General features: G+C 40.7%; 1 protein-coding gene across 2 annotated transcripts in view; it reads left to right on the forward strand.

The window, feature by feature from the left end:
* tbc1d14 (TBC1 domain family, member 14) overlaps positions 1-17,923 on the forward strand; it is a 44,606-nt gene extending 26,683 nt beyond the window's left edge. For both annotated transcript variants that reach the window (XM_086285279.1, XM_086285278.1), the window contains exons 4-14: positions 1,395-1,519; positions 3,214-3,296; positions 3,467-3,584; positions 4,622-4,728; positions 6,134-6,214; positions 6,304-6,392; positions 6,629-6,700; positions 9,755-9,883; positions 10,348-10,457; positions 13,415-13,673; positions 13,777-17,923. In XM_086285279.1, coding sequence (XP_086141405.1) covers positions 1,395-1,519; positions 3,214-3,296; positions 3,467-3,584; positions 4,622-4,728; positions 6,134-6,214; positions 6,304-6,392; positions 6,629-6,700; positions 9,755-9,883; positions 10,348-10,457; positions 13,415-13,673; positions 13,777-13,845 — 1,242 coding nt within the window. In that variant the 3' untranslated portion in view covers positions 13,846-17,923. The remainder of the gene's footprint in view (positions 1-1,394; positions 1,520-3,213; positions 3,297-3,466; positions 3,585-4,621; positions 4,729-6,133; positions 6,215-6,303; positions 6,393-6,628; positions 6,701-9,754; positions 9,884-10,347; positions 10,458-13,414; positions 13,674-13,776) is intronic.
* Positions 17,924-18,258: the final 335 nt, after the last annotated feature.

Consider the following 18,258-nt stretch of genomic DNA (forward strand, 5'->3'; position numbering starts at 1 on the left):
TCACAGGTAGTTACTTCAATCATGTGCCTCAAAACTGAGAAACATTTAACACAGGAAGTGCACACTAATTTCACCCTTTTTTCTTAAAGGTTTTTGTAAATATTAGGTGAACATCGCATTTAGTATTACATAGTGAATTTTTTGTACACTGCTTTTGTAATGCTGCTGCATTATCCCCCTAAACAACTAAACAACAGGTGTCACCGTTCACACAAAGTGACTGACTCAGTGGTGGTGTAGGAGGAGTAGTAGTAGTAGAAAGTCTCAGCTTTAGTCTGTTGCAGCATCTCCCGTATCATTAAAATTGTAGCTAAAAATTGGTGTGATCCTACATGCCATGTCTTCCACCTGGCTGTGATGGCGCTGGCTGCTGCATCACCTGTGTGAGGGGAGGAGGGGAGGGGGCGGACACCTCCCAAAAAACAGAAAGGTGTGAGACTGCCTGACACCAAAGCGTGGTGCAGAGTATGACAAGCATATTGGTGCCCCACCCCCCCACCTCAAGGAAAAATTAGGTCCAATTACCTTTATTTACTCACCCCACCCCCAACACCAATTGAGAGCAGGTGCAACAGACACAAACACAAAGAAATTAATGACACTGGCTGCATTACAAAAGTCATGAATGCACTTGTGCACACACAGTCCTGTTGAGGGAATAGATTTTCCGACTGTGTGTGTGTGTGTGTGTGTGTGTGTGTGTGTGTCCCATTGGTGGTATAGTGTTGTTGATTGCTTGCAGATCTCAGCCTGCGTTATTAACCAACACTACACACTGGAGGCCATTTTGGTCACACTTGGGGTGTTTCTGCACTCATATTGCACTCACCCCATTTATAGCTTCCTAATTGATTAGCAGCACACCATAAGATCTATGACAGGCCTTCTCTGAATGCCACACACACACACACACACACACACACACCCCCTGTGAGTCAGCTGACGGTTGGTCTTGTGTGTAGTGTGGTCTTAGCTGTAATGACTGCCTGTCACATGGTGCTCTCTTCCTAAAAGTCCTGTATCACATTCCCAGTAGTGAAGCAGAAGCAACAGACTCGTTAAACAGCAGCTGGCAAATGTTCAGAGGCCATGTCAAGTTAACGTCATACAAATACAGAATAGTAGTCATCTCTTCTTTTATCAACTTTTTTCCCTCCATTATTAACCGGTCTGCATCAAGCTACAGCATGAACTGAGGCCTCCTGTGACCTTTGTTAGTGCTCTACCTTGTTCTGTTCTTCACTTCAGTTTAAATGCTGCAGATCTTAATGTGTGAAACTAAATATAGACCAAATGAAACTGACCTCAAAAGCAAGTTGGTTTCCCTGTGACACAGTTACACTGTTACTTTCATGTTTCTATGTCTAAATTTTCTATTTTTTTGTTGATGTCAGGAATATGAAACAAAGAGTGGCAGAGCTGGATCTGGCAACCCAACATCTCCGAGGCAGAGTGTGAGGAAAAACCTGGATTTTGAGCCTCTCTCCACCACTGCGCTGATACTAGAAGACAGACCTGCGTATGTAAACACAAACGGCGCAGTCACATTTTTCTTTCCCTCTCACTGTCAGCTGAGTTTGGCTTTTATGTCTGATAAGCAATCTCCTTCTTCCTCTCATTTCTTATCAGTTCTCCTTCCCCTGCCAGGTCGTTAGGCTCTGTTCTGCATTGTTTCAGCTCTCACTGTTTCCCCGCTTGTATCGCAGATGGTAAAAGAGACGTGCTGCTGAAAGTTTAATGGCCCTCGCTGAGCTTGGTTTCATTACCCTCCCTTTTGTAATTTTTTTTTTTAATTTTCTTTAGTATGTTGTAATGTTTTTGCATTCAGGCAGACAGACATGCCGAGCAACATCTTTGAGTACTGCTGCTTAGCCATGAGCTAAGTGTATGAAAACGTATTCAGACACATTTCCTCTGTGAACACCAGGAAGTTTATTTTGACACCATGAATGGCAGAACTGCATTCAGCTGCTGCTCCCTTTGTGGCATGCAGCCTCTCATGTGTCTGCACACAAGCTCTGAACCTGCAAGAAAAGTGCAAATGATGTGTTTTATAACAAATGTGACTAAACATAGCATATATATTTTAACATTTATTTTGCTGTTAACAAAGATGGATTTATTTTAGCATTGTTACGAATGTTGTTTTTCACATTGCAATTTAATAATTGAATACGTTTGAATTTAATGCCGTTTGTATTTATGTTTATTGTCACAGTTGATAAGAGTATAACAAATATAGTCTGATGACTTTGGCACATATGTATATAGCATTTTATACACTGTTGAAAAAAAAATTAAAGGAACACTTTTTAATCGGAGTATAGGATCATGTCACTTAAGTAGCAGAGCTGCTTAATCAGTTTCGGCTGTGCTATTCGTCTCTCCCTGAGCCTGGTTCTGCTGGAGGTTTCTTCCTGTTAAAAGGGAGTTTTTCTTCCCCACTATCGCCAAGTTGGGGGCTTTTCTGTATGATTGTATCCTCTATCATACATTATAGAGCACGTTGACGCGACTGTTGTTGTGATTTCGTGTTATATGAGTAACAGTGAATTGATCTGCTTGAACTTCATGAAAGCCGTCCAAATAATGAAAGTTGTGTTGCACATTGTTAACCATATACACAGTTTTGATACGTTTTTTTTGCCATGCAGAAGACTCAAAGCAAGATAGTGGAAAGGAAAACAATCTGCACTGTAATGATTGTAAATGTTCCTTTAGTTCATTGTGTTTTCTTTTCTCAAGGTCCGTTGTAGTACGTGCTGTAGAGTGTTTTCTTTATCAGTTAGATGTTTATGTTCCTCCTTTATGTTCTTTCCCTGAGCCTATTCCGAGTCCTTATTCCAAGAATAAACTTTGTTGCCAGGGGCTGATATATAGAGGCAAAGGTGTTGAGAAAATTTAAATGCTTATTGATTTTAACCAGCAACTAGCACGACATCAGCCAAGTGATTTAGAAAGACTGGAAAAGATGAAAAAAAAGAAAAAAGGGTTATCTAATGTTTGTAGCATGTTAAAGAGGCAGTAAGTTGAATTTACTGGAATATAAGCAGCTGTGTTCACTCCATAAACACATGCAGCTTCCTGTCCTGATGTTCTTTTTATACACTCCAAGATTGCTCAGCATGAGTAATGCAAGAGCACATAGTTGCTAACTGTGTGTGTGTGTGTGTGTGTGTGTGTGTGTGTGTGTGTTTGCATTTGCATGTGCAGTAACCTGCCTGCCAAGCCAGCTGAGGAGGCACAGAAACACAGGCAGCAGTATGAAGAGATGGTGGCCCAGGTTAAGAAGAGGGGTGAGTTCAGTGGAGTGAACTGAGGCTGCAGCTTCAGCATCAATGTTGCTTTCTTTTTTTTTTGTCCTCCAGCCTGGCACACTACACAATAGTTCAGACTCTTATTTCTGTCCAGTCTGTTGTCCGCTCCTCTCTTTCCCATGTAATTTTATGTTTAATGACTTCTGCAGAGTTAAAAGAAGCTCAGAGGAGGAAGAAGCAGCTGGAGGATCGATGCAAGCTTGAAGAGAGCATTGGCACAGCAGCTCAGACCTGGAACCAAGACATCCTGCCTAATTGGAGTACAGTGTGAGTACAAAAAAGACTCTGGTTTGAATTATAACATATTTAACAATAACAAAGCTCATTGCTTTGCTTCGGTATATTCAGTTGTGCAGTTAGCTTCCATCCCAACAGCTAGAGTCACAACAACAAAAATGCCGTATCAGTGTTTAGCATTTGTGTTTAGGTGACTACGAAGGTTAAGCCTGATGTTGGTCCTCGCTGCATGTTACACTGCGGGATTACATGGAGCTTTACTGCCGTTTTATTCTCAGTTTAATGCAGAACTTGCAAAATGTGCAACATGCTCAATGTGCAGTATTCCTTGGTCAACATGTACAGTATTCAGGGTTTGTACAGGTGCTTGAAAATGCTTGAATTTGACCCTGAAAAGAGCCTGACTATAGGAGTGTACATGTTGGAAGAACACGCAATAGTGTTGTTGACTTTGGACTTGAATTTTTAATAAAAAACACAGAAGTACAAGTCAGAGAAAATAATGACCAACAAATTCAACTCGCTATTCCTTTATTACCACATAGACAGTTTTACTTCTCTGCCTGCTTAAAAGTTTACTGAATCTTCAATATTTGATCCTTCTTGGGAGCATTTAGTACACTGCTGCTGTTGGCCAGCACTGCAGGGCGGAAATGCAGTATGCAGACATAAGAATATAACAAGACATAACTTGTTGTGGCGGTTAAGCTGGAAAAACACGTTCAAACCAGTGTGGTCATCTCAGGTAATCTTCATAAAAGTACCAGGCTCCTCCTGCAGGTGTACTCCTTGATTAATATGTGACTAATTCACTTCACACTACCAAACATCGCTACAGTACTGCTGCCAGATCGTTCCTTTAGTCTATTGTATCTTTATTACTACAACAATACAAACAGAAGACAGTATAGATGGTGTTAGACTGAAGGAAAGTGTTTTTCTTGCTTTCGAATCAGTGGTTTGCCAATTAGGTTATTGTTAACCTATGGCCCACTCTATAAAACATTTTTATCATAGACTCTGATGTGCTTAACATTTTTTTCCCCTCTAATCCCCCACTGCTACAGGTGTACATCTCGACGAGTGAGGGACCTCTGGTGGCAGGGCATCCCCCCCAGTGTCAGAGGGAAAGTGTGGAGCCTGGCTGTGGGCAACGATCTCAACATAACACACGGTACGTGGGAATGAGTGTGTGTGTGTTTTCTCAAGTTAAAAGATCTGTTAGCAGGCCAAACCTTAACCTAAAAACTGCCAGCTGGGTTAACTTAACCTAGCCCTGAATTATGTCTGCAACTTAAAATGTAACAGTTTCTTTAATGCGAGCGTTTTGATGCTCAAAAGTTGGTGTTCTTCTCATTGGGTGATTGCAAAAACACACATCCCCACAAAATAAGTAATAAAAGCACACACACACACACACGCAGATGGGTGCACCAATTTGTCTCAGTGTTTGTAGTTGAATGTGTGGCAGTGAGATGGATAGAAGAGGAAGGAAGAGCGTGTCCATTAAGGAGCACGGTCCAATAATTCCCCCAGTACACGAGAGAATGTGCAGCATTTCAATGACTTCGCTGATCCTGCACAGACGACACACACACACACACACACACACACACACTACCCTCATCTTCCTCTTGAGAATGGAGTACAAACTGAAATTGGCATTCCTTAGACTGTGTGTTTGTGTGCATGCATGCTCAAGTGTGTGTGTGTGTGTGTGTGTGTGCTCCTCAGCACCCTCAAGGCTGCTTGCAGATAAGCACTCTCTCTGACTGCTGAGCTGGTCTGCTCCACTTTGTGCTATTCATCGTTTTAACTGGAGCTACACTATCCTACACACCAAAACACACACTGCAGTCACACACACACTCGTGGAGTTTTCAGTCCCTTTAAAGTAGCTGCATGGGCAGCTCAGTGACAGCACTCCCTCACTTTCACAGAAGCATTTTTATTATTGATGCTAATGCTACTACTAATGTCTTTGACTGGCTTGCAGATGAGTAATATAGCAGAGTAATAATCTGTCTTTAATGATTAGAGAAATTGTTCACTTGTCATAACGTGCAATTATTTACAGCAGCTTTAAATAAATATCAGCTGTTTTAAAACTCCGAGTTAACTTCACTAATCGGTTCCTCCAAACCATCAACGTCTCTATTAGACCAATCACCCGACAGGCTGCTTAAAGTCCTAGCATCAACTAATGCTTCAATCTGTCTTTAACGAGCTGCATACCACAGGCTAACCGATCATCAGCTTAACCTCTTCATCCTACAAGCAGCTTGTTGTAGTTCAGATTTGACTCGAGCACTAGTGTAAATCTCCACGTCTCCTTTCTGAACGCTCAATATTAAATCTAGCATCTGAGCACCAGAGGGCAGCAGCAGTTCAAAGGAAAGGCTGCACAGCAGTGCAGTCTTCTGTAATTGGGGGACATGTTTTCTTCAGTCACCTTCACTGTTTGCTGATGCGAGTGCTTTCTGTCCATTTATCACGTTCACATTTCAGTCTTCAAACTTGTGCGTCCCTCCAATCTCTCACATTAACTTCACTGTGCTGCTGTTTGTGTGTCTGTGCAGAGTTGTATAACATCTGTCTGTCCCGGGCCAAGGAGAAGTGGAAGAGCACAGCGACACTCTTCACCGAGACTGAAAGTGAAGGTGGAGTTTCTAAAGAAACTTCTTTAATTTTATAATAATACTCATATTTTTCCAGTTTGTTTTTTTTAATGTGCTGAAATGTCTTGCAGATGTTGGTTCCTCAGACAGAGAGTCAAGTCTCGAGCTCATCAAGCTGGACATCTCAAGAACTTTCCCACAACTGTGCATCTTCCAGAAGGTCAGTGAGAGAGAATTAGAATAACGTTTCAGCACGATGTGGGTAATGGGATGCACCGAAGGAAAACGTGACTAAACTGAGCAAGACATGAAAGGAACGTCTTGCTTATTTTTGTAAAAAAATATTTGTATGATTGAAACAGGTTTTGAAAGCTTGTAAATGTAAAAAGGTGTGTGTACGTTGTGCGTTTTTGGACTCATTGTTCCATTGTTTTGTTTTTCTTTGTACGTCATCAGGGTGGGCCCTATCACGACGTGCTGCACAGCATTCTGGGAGCATACACTTGTTACAGGCCTGATGTTGGCTATGTAAGTCACACATGCTTAACCAATATTACATCATGTTGTGATACTCACACCTGTGACTGGGGCATGTTACAGCTTCATGTTTAGGACAAAAACACAAAGTGCCACATGAATATCTCAAGTATAGAAAATATTGTTTAGTCATGAGATTCTTACATCTACTGGCGCTGAAATTTAGATTGATTTTTAGAGACCATAAAGAGTTTATTCATCTATATGCTCTTATTTAACAAACGAACAAATAAAACAATTTCTGTTTAATACATTTGTTCAGGTAGTAGATAAAACGGGTCATTTTTACACCACAAATATAAGTCTTGTTCCCTTGGAGTCGCTCCACGACTTTGTCTTCTTGAAACTAAAGTGACTGTTCTTGGAAATTTTAAGTGAACTTTGAGATATTGCACCTTGCAGCTCATTGTGTATTATGAAGGTTAAACAGACTTTGATCTCCCACACAACACCTACAGTAGCCTAATATTAGCTTAAAATAAGACTATTCAATTTGCACCAAGTGGGAGGTTGCTGCCACACGCGAGGAGCTGAGTGGGTACTGAATATGAAGTCGGCAACATTTTCTATGCCGGTGTGTGATACAGTTCGATACCTGGGCTCAATGTAAGTGCAGCAAAAAGGGGAAAGCACGGTAATTTACCTCAAAGTCACCAAATGAATAAGAAGACAGACAGATGGGATGACTGTCTGTGAGTACGGTTCTCAAATATTTCACCAGTCTGAAAAACAAAATCCTGCCAGAAATAATAGAATATTTAGGCCCGATTCCTTCTCATTAAGTAAATAAATGCTTTACCTGCTGTGCCATCTTTATCTTCTTACTCTTGGCGCTAAGTATTTCTTTCAAGCACTGATATTTCACTAGGTGTCCTGATATTAAAGCACTTCATACTCATTGGCTTGATTTCATGCATTTTGTCTTTTTCATATCAATTATAAAACAGTTGTGCACAACCTTCTTTAGCTCCATCATATTCTCCAGTATTTTTTCTCAAAAACCTCCCAAAAGCTGCTAATTGATTGTAAGTAAGGAATATATTGCACATGAATTACAGTTATATAAGCTTTGGTGTGGTAGTAGTACCACATGAATAGTCACTCCCCTCAATAGAATGTATTAATAGATGTGGTCTAACATTATAAAACATGACACGTATTAACATACACAGGCTTTTATTTTAATGAAATCATCAGATTCATATAGAGGATGGTCCTGTTAGCAATCTGTGTGAGCGTTTCCACCCAACTAAAGCTCTGTATGAGGAAAATGATGCATTTTCAGATTTATTACATTATGCCATAGGTTTGTTTTTAGTGTAAATAAAGGTGCTTCAGATTTCCAGTAGATACATTTGTTACTGATGCTGAGAGCTGATCTAAAAGGATAACTCTGCGTGTTTGGTATCAATCATACGAAGGACAAATGTAGTTAAGTCTCATTTGATCTGGTTTTCTGTTTGCGATCTTTTTTGGGTTTCAGTTGGGATACATCCATATGTATGCATTTCTTTTTAAGTTTCCTATTTCTGCTTGACTCACTTATGTTCCTTTTTGCAAGCTATGATGAGTAAAATGTAGGATGCTATTTACAGAATGTGGGGCTAGCCAACTGTAGAAAAGGGAGCCCGTGATTAACCTCTGCTGAATTACTTATGAACAAGACCACACGTGAAAATTTACAGAATTTTCTAAGCAAGCAAAAATTACTTGGAAATTTAGAAGGACCCTCAGGACTGAGCATTAATATTAAAAGCAAATCATTTTTCATTTCTGATAGTATTAAATATTACATTTATGATTGGTATTAGTGTGTTTAACAGGTGATGTGCTCAGAGTAATTTCTAGAATTCTCTAAGCAACAGATTCACATTTGTTTGCGCTGTTTTGTCTTTTGTGTTTTTGGGGGGATTTTTTTTTGTGCCTCATCACCAGCAACCAGTCAAAAGATCAGTTCTGTGTGACATTCACTAACCCTAAAATACCGTGCCCAGGAGATTGGTCAGGGGGTTTCTGCAGCATGTAGGTTCCATTTTAAAGTTAGAAGACCTCAAATATTTTCCTTCCATTCGCTCTTTTCTTCCTTTCAAGGAGACTTTGTATTGAGCCTCAGTGACGCCCTGGATTTCCGACTCTAGTTTCTCACGATGCCCTGATCCTCCCTTGTGATACTTTCATGGTTTACTTGATTCCTAGAAATCAAACTGAATTTTTTGGCTAAAGTTTTATTTATTTTTTAAACTATTATTTAATAAAATGTATGTTTTTGTTCATTCACAGTGTTGGCCTGTTAAAATATCAAACAAACCAAAAATCCATAGGGGGATGTATTCAGATTGATTCTTTATTCATTAAATCATCCAAACCTCCAAACATTGAATTTACAAGACGTGCGCAGGAGCATTAGCAAACAATCTGCACATTTACAAAGTGTGAACCCAGCGAATATTTGGGATAAAGAAGCAACGATCGCAAGGCAGTATTTTTAAAAAGTCACCCGCTACATTTTGTTTATGTTGTCAGTTGTAATGGACCTGACCAACTGTGCTCTCTGTTTTATTGTTTCTCTCAGTATCATCACTGTGTGCTCTTACAGCAAAATTGCTGCATTTGCACTAATGAGCAGTGCTGCTGTGGTTTGCCTTGCTGCTCCTACCCGCAGCCCCATGCTTTTGTCTATAGACAGGTAGAAATGACTGTGACTTCCTGCATTTGACCCCAACCCATGAGCAGCTACACATACACACACTCTCAGTCTGTGTAAGCTGTACGCAGGTTTATTTCTTTCCATTTCTCCATCAGCATTATCATCTCTCTCCCCAGATTTATTGTCCACACTACTTGTAATACTTGCACATCACTGTCAAAGCGCCTGCACCGATTAATAGTGTCTGACTCAAATGCAAGGTTACCCGTTAATGACTTCCTGCCAGTGTTTCTGTCTAAATATTACAACATTTGACACGTACAAGCTCGCACCGTCACCGGTTTTAGGGTTGCTGTAAGTATTCGCTTGTACTGACTCTGTGTTTGTGTGTTTTTAAGGTGCAGGGAATGTCCTTCATCGCTGCTGTGCTCATCCTGAACCTGGACACAGCCGATGCCTTCATAGCTTTTGCCAACCTGCTCAACAAGCCCTGTCAGATGGCCTTTTTCAGGGTTGACCACAGCCTTGTAAGTAAACAAAGAGCATGGCAAACACGTGCGCGCCCACTTATTTCACACGCAGTACCTATAAATACACATGACTCTGAGCTTTTTTTAAAATAAACATATATGTATACATATGTGTTGACTGCAAATCACCTTTTTCCGCCAAGCTCTTTGTTCAGCTGTAAAGTTGAGAACTTAACGGTTTAAAAAAAAAATCTGTTTGACTTAAAACATTTATCAGTAATACCTAATACGTCAGTAAATTCCATTACCTGTTTTACTGAATATAGCAGTGCTAGTGCTGTTATTTCTAACCACATTTATAAACTTGGTAATGTTACTGTCCCATCATCATCTCTACTGTGTTTACACACTTGTCTCCATTTAAACCAAAGTGTCTGTCATTTGTGTCTGACTCACTGAGCAAACTGTAAGTGTGGTTTGGGTTTACTTCTCTCTAAGACCACCTCCTCTCCTCTCCGCAGATGTTGACGTACTTTGCAGCATTTGAAGTGTTCTTTGAAGAAAATCTACCAAAGCTATTTGCACATTTCAAGAAAAACAACTTGACACCTGATATTTATTTAATTGACTGGTGAGTGCTTCCCTGTATTGTGCTATTGCCTCATTTTATTTTATATCTCCTGTTTTGTTTTAACAGTGAACTTGCATCTATTGATGAACATGAATTACTTGGCAGTGTGTCATTTCACTGATGCAGCAAAGCTCTACCGATTCGTCCTCCACCCACATGCACAGTGCACTTTGTACCCCGTCTTGCTGAAAACACGCTACATGCCTTCATCTCGAAACATGACACTTGCCTCACATTCAGTTTGTCATACTTTCAGTGTCAGGTGTGTTTCTGAGAAAACAGGAAAGGGGTTGTATGAGTGGTCACTGCCCATTTGAGGTAGAAATTTGTGTTTGTATCTTCACTTTAACCACATATATGCCACATAACTAGGGCAATAATATCAATCATTTATTTTTATTCACAGACTTCTGACTTTAATATTGTGAATTATTGTGTTTTTTGTTTGTTTGTAATTACACCTAAAACAGCCTTTTAGTTTTATTAAGAGCAGGTGGTAGTCAGCTCGCTTCTAAATCTCTTGAAGCTTGTAACAACGTAGAAATGAGCCTTTTTTCTTTTAAAAAGTGTTTTTGTTTTTTTTATTTGCATGCGGAGTAATTCTGCAAATATTTGTGAAAGGATGGGTCGCTCTCAGGAACTCAGTGAATTCAAGCTAGGATGCACCTGTGCTACCAGTCCAGACATTTCCTCACTACTACATATTCCAGTCAGCTGTTAGTGGAATTATAACAAAGCAACTGGGAACTGACAGAAGTGGTAGGCCTTGTAAAATCACAGTGGATGCTGCGGTACAAACGTGAACAACTTCAGCTTCATGGACTGGGTTTCCATGGCTCAGCAGCTGAATCCTTACATCACCAGGCACAGTGCAAAACGTGGGATGCAGTGGTGTAAAGTAGAGATGGACCGATCCGATATTACGTATCGGTATCGGTCCGATACTGACCTAAATTACTGGATCGGATATCGGAGAAAAATAAAAAATGTAATCCGATCCATTAAATATCACAAAAGCACCTCACAAAACTTGCAACACGCCGTAACTCACCTCAGAACGTTAGCACGTCGGAGCAGTATGCATCACGTGATAGAGCGGCTGTGGCATGCGGGACCTGTCGGTGGTCTGGATAGCATTTGGAGCTTCGCTAGCAACCCGGCATTTCATCTCCGACAAAGTTATCCCCGAGAGAAGTAAAGCAAGTGTGTAAGTCCATCTCTGAATGTTTGTAAAGCATTCCTGCGTTAAGCTTACCAAACGATATATGGAGCGACTGCCTCTTCTTGCTGCTACTTCAATCATGAAACTGCTTAACGATCAGCTGATCAGCTTTTCTGTTGCGAGTCCGTCTCTCTTGTTTGTTTATCGCCCACTTTGCACCAGAAAGAGGAAACCAGCGGCTGAACAACAGCAGCACGTTTAAGCTTGATAAGCTGTTGTTAGAATTTATTTAATATTACTTTCTACTCGAGGATCTTTTTCTACGTAGCTGACGGCTGGTAACTGTGCAGGGGCGGATCTAGCAAAGTTTAGCCAGGGGGGCCGATAGGGCATTAACAGGGAAAAGGGGGCACAAAGACATACTTTTCTTTCTTATTCTCATTTAAAATTTCGAGCTTTTAATAAATAATTATCTGACACCCAAAGTTTTAATTTGATGTAAAATGAATAGAAGTCAATTACTGTATATAGTGACTATTAAGTCTAATATATATACCCTAGTAAGCTATAGTACTTTTTCCTTTGGGAAGGTACCATCTGTGCAGTCTGCAATTTTGTTGAAGAAAGATGTTGAATCTATTTAATATTTCTTGAAAAATAATTGATTTCTGTGCATTTTTTTTTCACACTGCGTCAAATTAAGGTTGATTACGTTGATTAAGCATCATGAGGTGGAGCGTGAGGGGTGGTTCCCTATTTTTTATTTATTTATTTTTGTTGTTGCTGGGAGTTGGAACCCTATTAGTTAGGTTGCTTAATATTTACGCTAAGTACTCTTTAAAATACCAGAATAGGGAGGATGGTGTAGGTTTAAGTTTATTAGATTGATCAGTATTGCTGAACTATGAAACATTTTTTTTTGCATACAGGTATAACAGAATAGCTTTAGTGTAGTTGTTGTTTTAAACTTGAGTATGAACTTATACAAAATGCAGCAAGATATTTAAAAAACAGTTTTGTTGATTAAAAAACACTATATCGGATTCATATCTGTATCGGCAGATATCCAAATTTATGATATCGGTATCGGACATAAAAAAGTGGTATCGTGCCATCTCTAGTGTAAAGCACACTGCCACTGGAGCAGTGTGTTCTCTGGAGTGACCAATCACGTTCTGTCTGGCAATCCAAATGATGAGTCTGGGTTTGGTGGTTCCCAGGAGAACGGTACTTGTGTTACTGCACTATATGTCAAGTGTAAAGTTTGGTGTGGGGTTGTTTTACACAAGTTGGGCCTGCCCCCTTTGTTCCAGTGAAAGGAACTCTTCATGTTTCAGGATACCAAGACATTTTGGATAATTTCATGCTCCCAACTTTGTGGGAACAGTTTGGGGATGTCCCAGTGCACCTCTGCAAGAATGGACAAAAATAAATGCTTTCCTAAACTTTATGTAAAAGAAGAGTTGAATCTGTTAAAGCTGCTAAGGTTTAGACATCAAATTAAACCTTATGGAATAAAAATGGGATGTCACTTAAGAAGTGCGTTTGAAGGGAGACGGATGAGTAGTTTTTACTCTATACTGTATCTTTCCTTTGTTTATCTATCAGGATGTGAGGGTAGATCTTAGAAGTTGGTACATGAAGTCAGATTTCAGCAAAGAAACTGTAACTCAGTACATGTGTTTCTTTAATATGTTAACAAAGGTCATTTCAAATTTCTGTTGCTATTAGTGACTTTGTTTTATATAGTGCTAGCTGATAATAACTTTTCCTTCCCATCTATTTGTCCCTTCAGGATCTTCACTCTGTATAGCAAGTCGCTGCCGTTGGACCTGGCGTGTCGAGTGTGGGATGTGTTCTGCAGAGATGGTGAAGAGTTCCTGTTCCGCACGGCTCTGGGATTGCTTCGCCTCTACCAGGATATCCTGACCAGCATGGACTTCATCCACATGGCTCAGTTCCTCACCCGCCTGCCTGACCTCATCCCTGCCGACCAGCTCTTCCAGCACATTGCTGCTATTCACATGACCAGCCGCAACAGGAAGTGGGCACAGGTGGGATTTTTTTTCTAGATACTGTGTCTGAAAACATTGTTTACCCCCATCACTGCATCTTTGTTTTGAAAACCTTTTTTTCACTCCTGCTTCCTCCCCTCAGGTCTTGCAGGCGCTGACGGAGCAGAAGAGATCAGGAGCGAGGTTGCCCGGTGCTGAAGCGTTGAGCTGAGATCAGAACATAACCAGCTCAAGCTAAAGTACTCAATCAGACCCCCTCCAGCCTTTGGAAAAGCCTACACTCTTGCCCAAGCTGATGGACCTGAGAGAGATCTTCTGTCAGGTTGGGGACACGTCCAGTTGAAGCTGCAGTGATAAAGCTCTTCTCCAGAGGCATGCCACTCCTCCGACTGGAACCAGAACACTGGAGGGGGTCTCAGTGACTGAGCAGGGGTGTGAAAAAGGAATATGAGGCCTTATTTAACTTCCAGCACCCCTCCTCTGCTCAGAGGCCCAGCAGCAAACTGGAAACTTGTAGCTGGGAAAGGCTGAAGAATGTAACACACACTCCCACATATATGAACCTACCCGACTGACTCAGTTCCCCAGAGACTGAAGGAAACCACAGAGATACCAGATACTACATCAACTCCTTCACTGCTGCCAGCTCTCAGATCCTTTCTGTTTGATTCGGCAAATGAAGCTTAAATGTGTCTACAGCAATGTTCATCTCCGTAGTCAAATCTGTAAACGACATAAATATGTGAGGGGGTTCCTAGCTGTCTCTGTGCGTCTCCTTCTGCGTAGCGGCACCTTTTTTCCACTCACTTTAATTTTTCTCACATTCCTTTGTGTCCTCCGTGTTTTTATTTCCTTTTGTTCTGAGTTTGCTTTTCATTGGCTTGTAATCAGGGCCAAATTGTCACCTTAGCTGTTCCATGAAGACAACTCTTCTGAACAGGGGGAGTTTTGTAGGTTATAATCCATGAAGGTATGACACAAATGCACATAAGAAAATGTGGTGTGTTTGAGAGCACCGCGTTACAGTTTTAGTTCATTAGAAGAGGTCAGAAGCTGCCTGTGTCAGCGAGACTGGAATAAATGAGGTAAAGTGTTAGATGTGGATTTCCCCTGTATTTAATATATTTGTGGTACATTAATTTGCATTAATTAATTAGCTTGTTTTTGTTATGATTTCAGATGTGTTGGTGTGAGTGTGAAGTCTTTTGTTCATTTATTTAGTATATTTAAGAAAAGGATGGATTTGGTCCAGACAAATGAAGGGTTGTCGTTGAGCTTCTGTCTGCACATTTGGAGCACTTTTAATCTCTTTTTAAACACATTCTAGATTGCAGGCTGTAACTTGAGGGGCTTTGCACGCATTTGGCTGCATAATTTGCGTGAATATGAAAGATGGAAAAACCATCTTTTTGGACAATAGCAATCACTTCACTGATAACGACAAAGTTCAAATACTCTGAACGGTTTAGAACTTTCCACTGTAGTTATTTGACTTTGCATCCATCCTGGTACACTGTCCCCACCGGCAGTTGCCCTGATTGCATGTTTTTAGTCATTCCTGGCAGCAGAGCGCTTCAGAGTCTTGACCCTGAGTTCTCAGGCTTAGTGAGGTACTAGTCCAGTTTATTTAAAAAAAACTGTAGAGCTAGAAGGCTGTTTCTACGTGTCCACAAACATCTGTGATAGGATCTATTTAAAGCTAAAAAGCTGATGATTGTGTTTGTTTTGGCGGAAGACACTTGTGTATTCAGTGTGCTCTGAGCGGTACAAGATCAGAGCAGAATATAGTACAACTTCCATTTTGACAGTCTCATGCTTCGCCAACCATCCAAACCACAGAAATTTGGGTCAGTTTGAAGCTGAATTAATCTTTGCTCTATGCACAGGTTTGAGGTCTGTGCACGGCGCGTGTGGTCAAAGCAGGATTTCCAGGGAGCAATCTAAAAGTACTAACCACACTGGCCAATGAAATTAACTTTGAAGCATTAAGATGTGGAGACTCTGAGGAGTGTGCAGTCAGCTGTTGATGGTTTTTACTTTCAAGGCTCGCTATGCAGGAGTTTTGTTGTTGCTGTTTGCATCGTGGGTCTGTCGTCCTTGGCTTAAAAGTATTTTTTTCAATTGCCATCTGTGAAATTTAACCAAAACCTTCACTTTTTTAAATCAAGTGGCTGGGCTTTTCCACCCGGCTGTCATTGTACATTCTTAGTGACGTGCCTGGTGGACTCGCTGCACCATCTCGAGGTACAAATTTGGCTTTTCGTGAAAGAGCGGGACAACCCAGGTTTGGTTCCAGGTAATTTATGTGACAAATTAAGGATGAATGGTTTGGGCATAAAGTTTAAATAGCTACACCGCAACATACGGTGGGTCGTAAGTGGTTGATCAGAGAGATTCCTAAAGTTTAAAATCCTGCATAGACGGCCTTTAATTACTTGCATTAGCTGTGTGTGTAAACGTCACTGTTGCAGCTGTAGTTATTGACTGTTGGTCAGATTACTAGCCTGCAGCATCACTGTAACCATCTTACCCGTCATGTTGTGGTGCCCCTCACAGTTTTAAATCCTCCACTCTGGAGCAAAGTGCAGTATAACAGAGATTTCTTACTTTGGTTTAAAGATTTGCTGCTTTTTTGTTTTGTGGGGGCTTTAAATTGGTTGTTTTATAGAGTTTTTATTAGGGTAGCAGATCTGATTATTTGATAATAGAAGCAATATTTAGTTAGAGCCCTACACAAAGTTGGAAGAAGGAAGCGGATTGTTGGATATTGAGCGTTACACAGCCTGCAAATCTCTACTTTTAGTTTTTCATCATGAGATGACACAGATTGTGTTGTCTTTTGTGTCACAGTGGCATAGTGGAGAGAGATCTGGCCTAGATCTGCTAACTGCTGCGTGTGTCAGGGTATTGTGGCTGCTTAAAGTTGAGGTTGTCACTAAGTTGAGGCCTTGACACTGCATTCACACTGTGGTTATTGTGTCACTCCATCCTCACCAGTAGTGGGCGGAGCCAATGCTACGTTGATTGGATACACTGTGCAAAGTCAACACACTGCATTTCCTGATCTGATCTTTGTTTTGTGACAGTGATGACTTTGAAAGCCCATTGTGCACAAGCGTCATCAGAGGAATGAAAGGCCGATGTATGAGGAAATGTCTCGTCGTTCCTTGTGAAACTGCTTCACGTGCTGTGTTGTGCTGCTGAATTTGTGTGTGATGGAGTTCCAGTCGGTCTTTCCTGTTATATTAGTGAACTCAATCTCTTAACCCTCAGCTGAGGCTGTGCTTTCTTAAATCCCTGGACATTAGCTGAAGTAGAACGTTCAGTCTGGGCTTTAAAAACAGGAAGACTCCTTTCGTTTTGTAATTCATCATCGTCTCAGCCACATGGCCGCTGAAAGGGCGCCTGCTGTGTTTTTGACTCAGCACCGTGCAATACTATGTCTGATCATTCTTCTAAATGCACCCCCTCCCCCACTGTGGTGAAACACTGCAGGACTGCAGTTAAAGCTTTTTGCAAGCCATACGTGCAAGCCTTTGAGTTGTGCCTCTGATAGTCTCGTGGTTAAAAACGGGTTGTTGATTTCTCCACCTTTTTTAGGTAGCTGTTTGCAAACTGTAGTGTGTGTCTGTATGTGTATGTCTTGTTTGTGTGGTTAAGTGGTATCTTCACAATTAGACCTGTTATTTACCAATTAATTGTTACATTTAAAGCTGGCCTGGGTATCAGCTCTACCTGTCAACACTACCGTTTGATCCTTTGTGGTCAAAAAGATTCAAACTAAATTGGGTTGAAAGATATTTTAGATGATGTACCATTGCTTGATAATCATGTTGATTTGCTGGGTGTTCTCAGTCGTTTTGCATTGTCTGACTTGTATTCCTTTTTTTCCAAGAGACCTGTGTACTGTAGAGGACTGATAGATATACATGGAGACAGCAGAAGGTCACCGCGCAACTGTTTCTCACTTGAAATGTATATAAATGATGGTTTTATTATAATAAAAAGATGTACATATTCAACCAGGAGCTAGTTTGTTTCTTACTGGATTACAACTCTCCTCCTGCCTTGTATAGATCAACAGGTGGAAGTGAATTTCCCAGAGTGCCTTTGAGCCTAACCGGAGTGAGAACACGATGGCTTATGTGGTTAGTGCAACAGTCATTGCTGCAGCAATGCGTTGTGGTGTATTTACACTTTCTTGTGAAAAGGTTGCCACACTTTTACCTGAGATAAAATCTATATGTTAGTATTGAGTGATCCGCACTTTTGCTTTGATTCTCGATGAGTGGTGATAAACCACTGATTAGTGAACATATTACATAAATATCAAATGGGGTTCTCTGAAGCAGACCTACGTCAGACAACAGTGGCCCAGTTTTAAATGTAAAAATCTCCTGGAGTCCACAAAAGCCTTTAATCACAGATCTGATCCTCATATGAGCAGAGAGTGAAGTTTTGTCTTCATCTAAAATCTGTATCTACTTCTTCAGCTTAATTCTCCAACATATATAAGTATATAATTTAAACCCCATGGCATTGTTTTGTTAGCTATCTTTGTTTCTATGTGAATATTTCATGACTATTTCTAAGTAACATGTGCAGCTGCTACAAACAATCACTG

The sequence above is a fragment of the Aulonocara sp. 'chitande type north' Nkhata Bay genome, linkage group LG3 (assembly GCF_057382095.1).
Source record: "Aulonocara sp. 'chitande type north' Nkhata Bay isolate Kocher_YH1m ecotype deep benthic linkage group LG3, A_spYH_male_GT1.1, whole genome shotgun sequence".
Classification (NCBI taxonomy): Eukaryota; Metazoa; Chordata; class Actinopteri; order Cichliformes; family Cichlidae; genus Aulonocara; species Aulonocara sp. 'chitande type north' Nkhata Bay.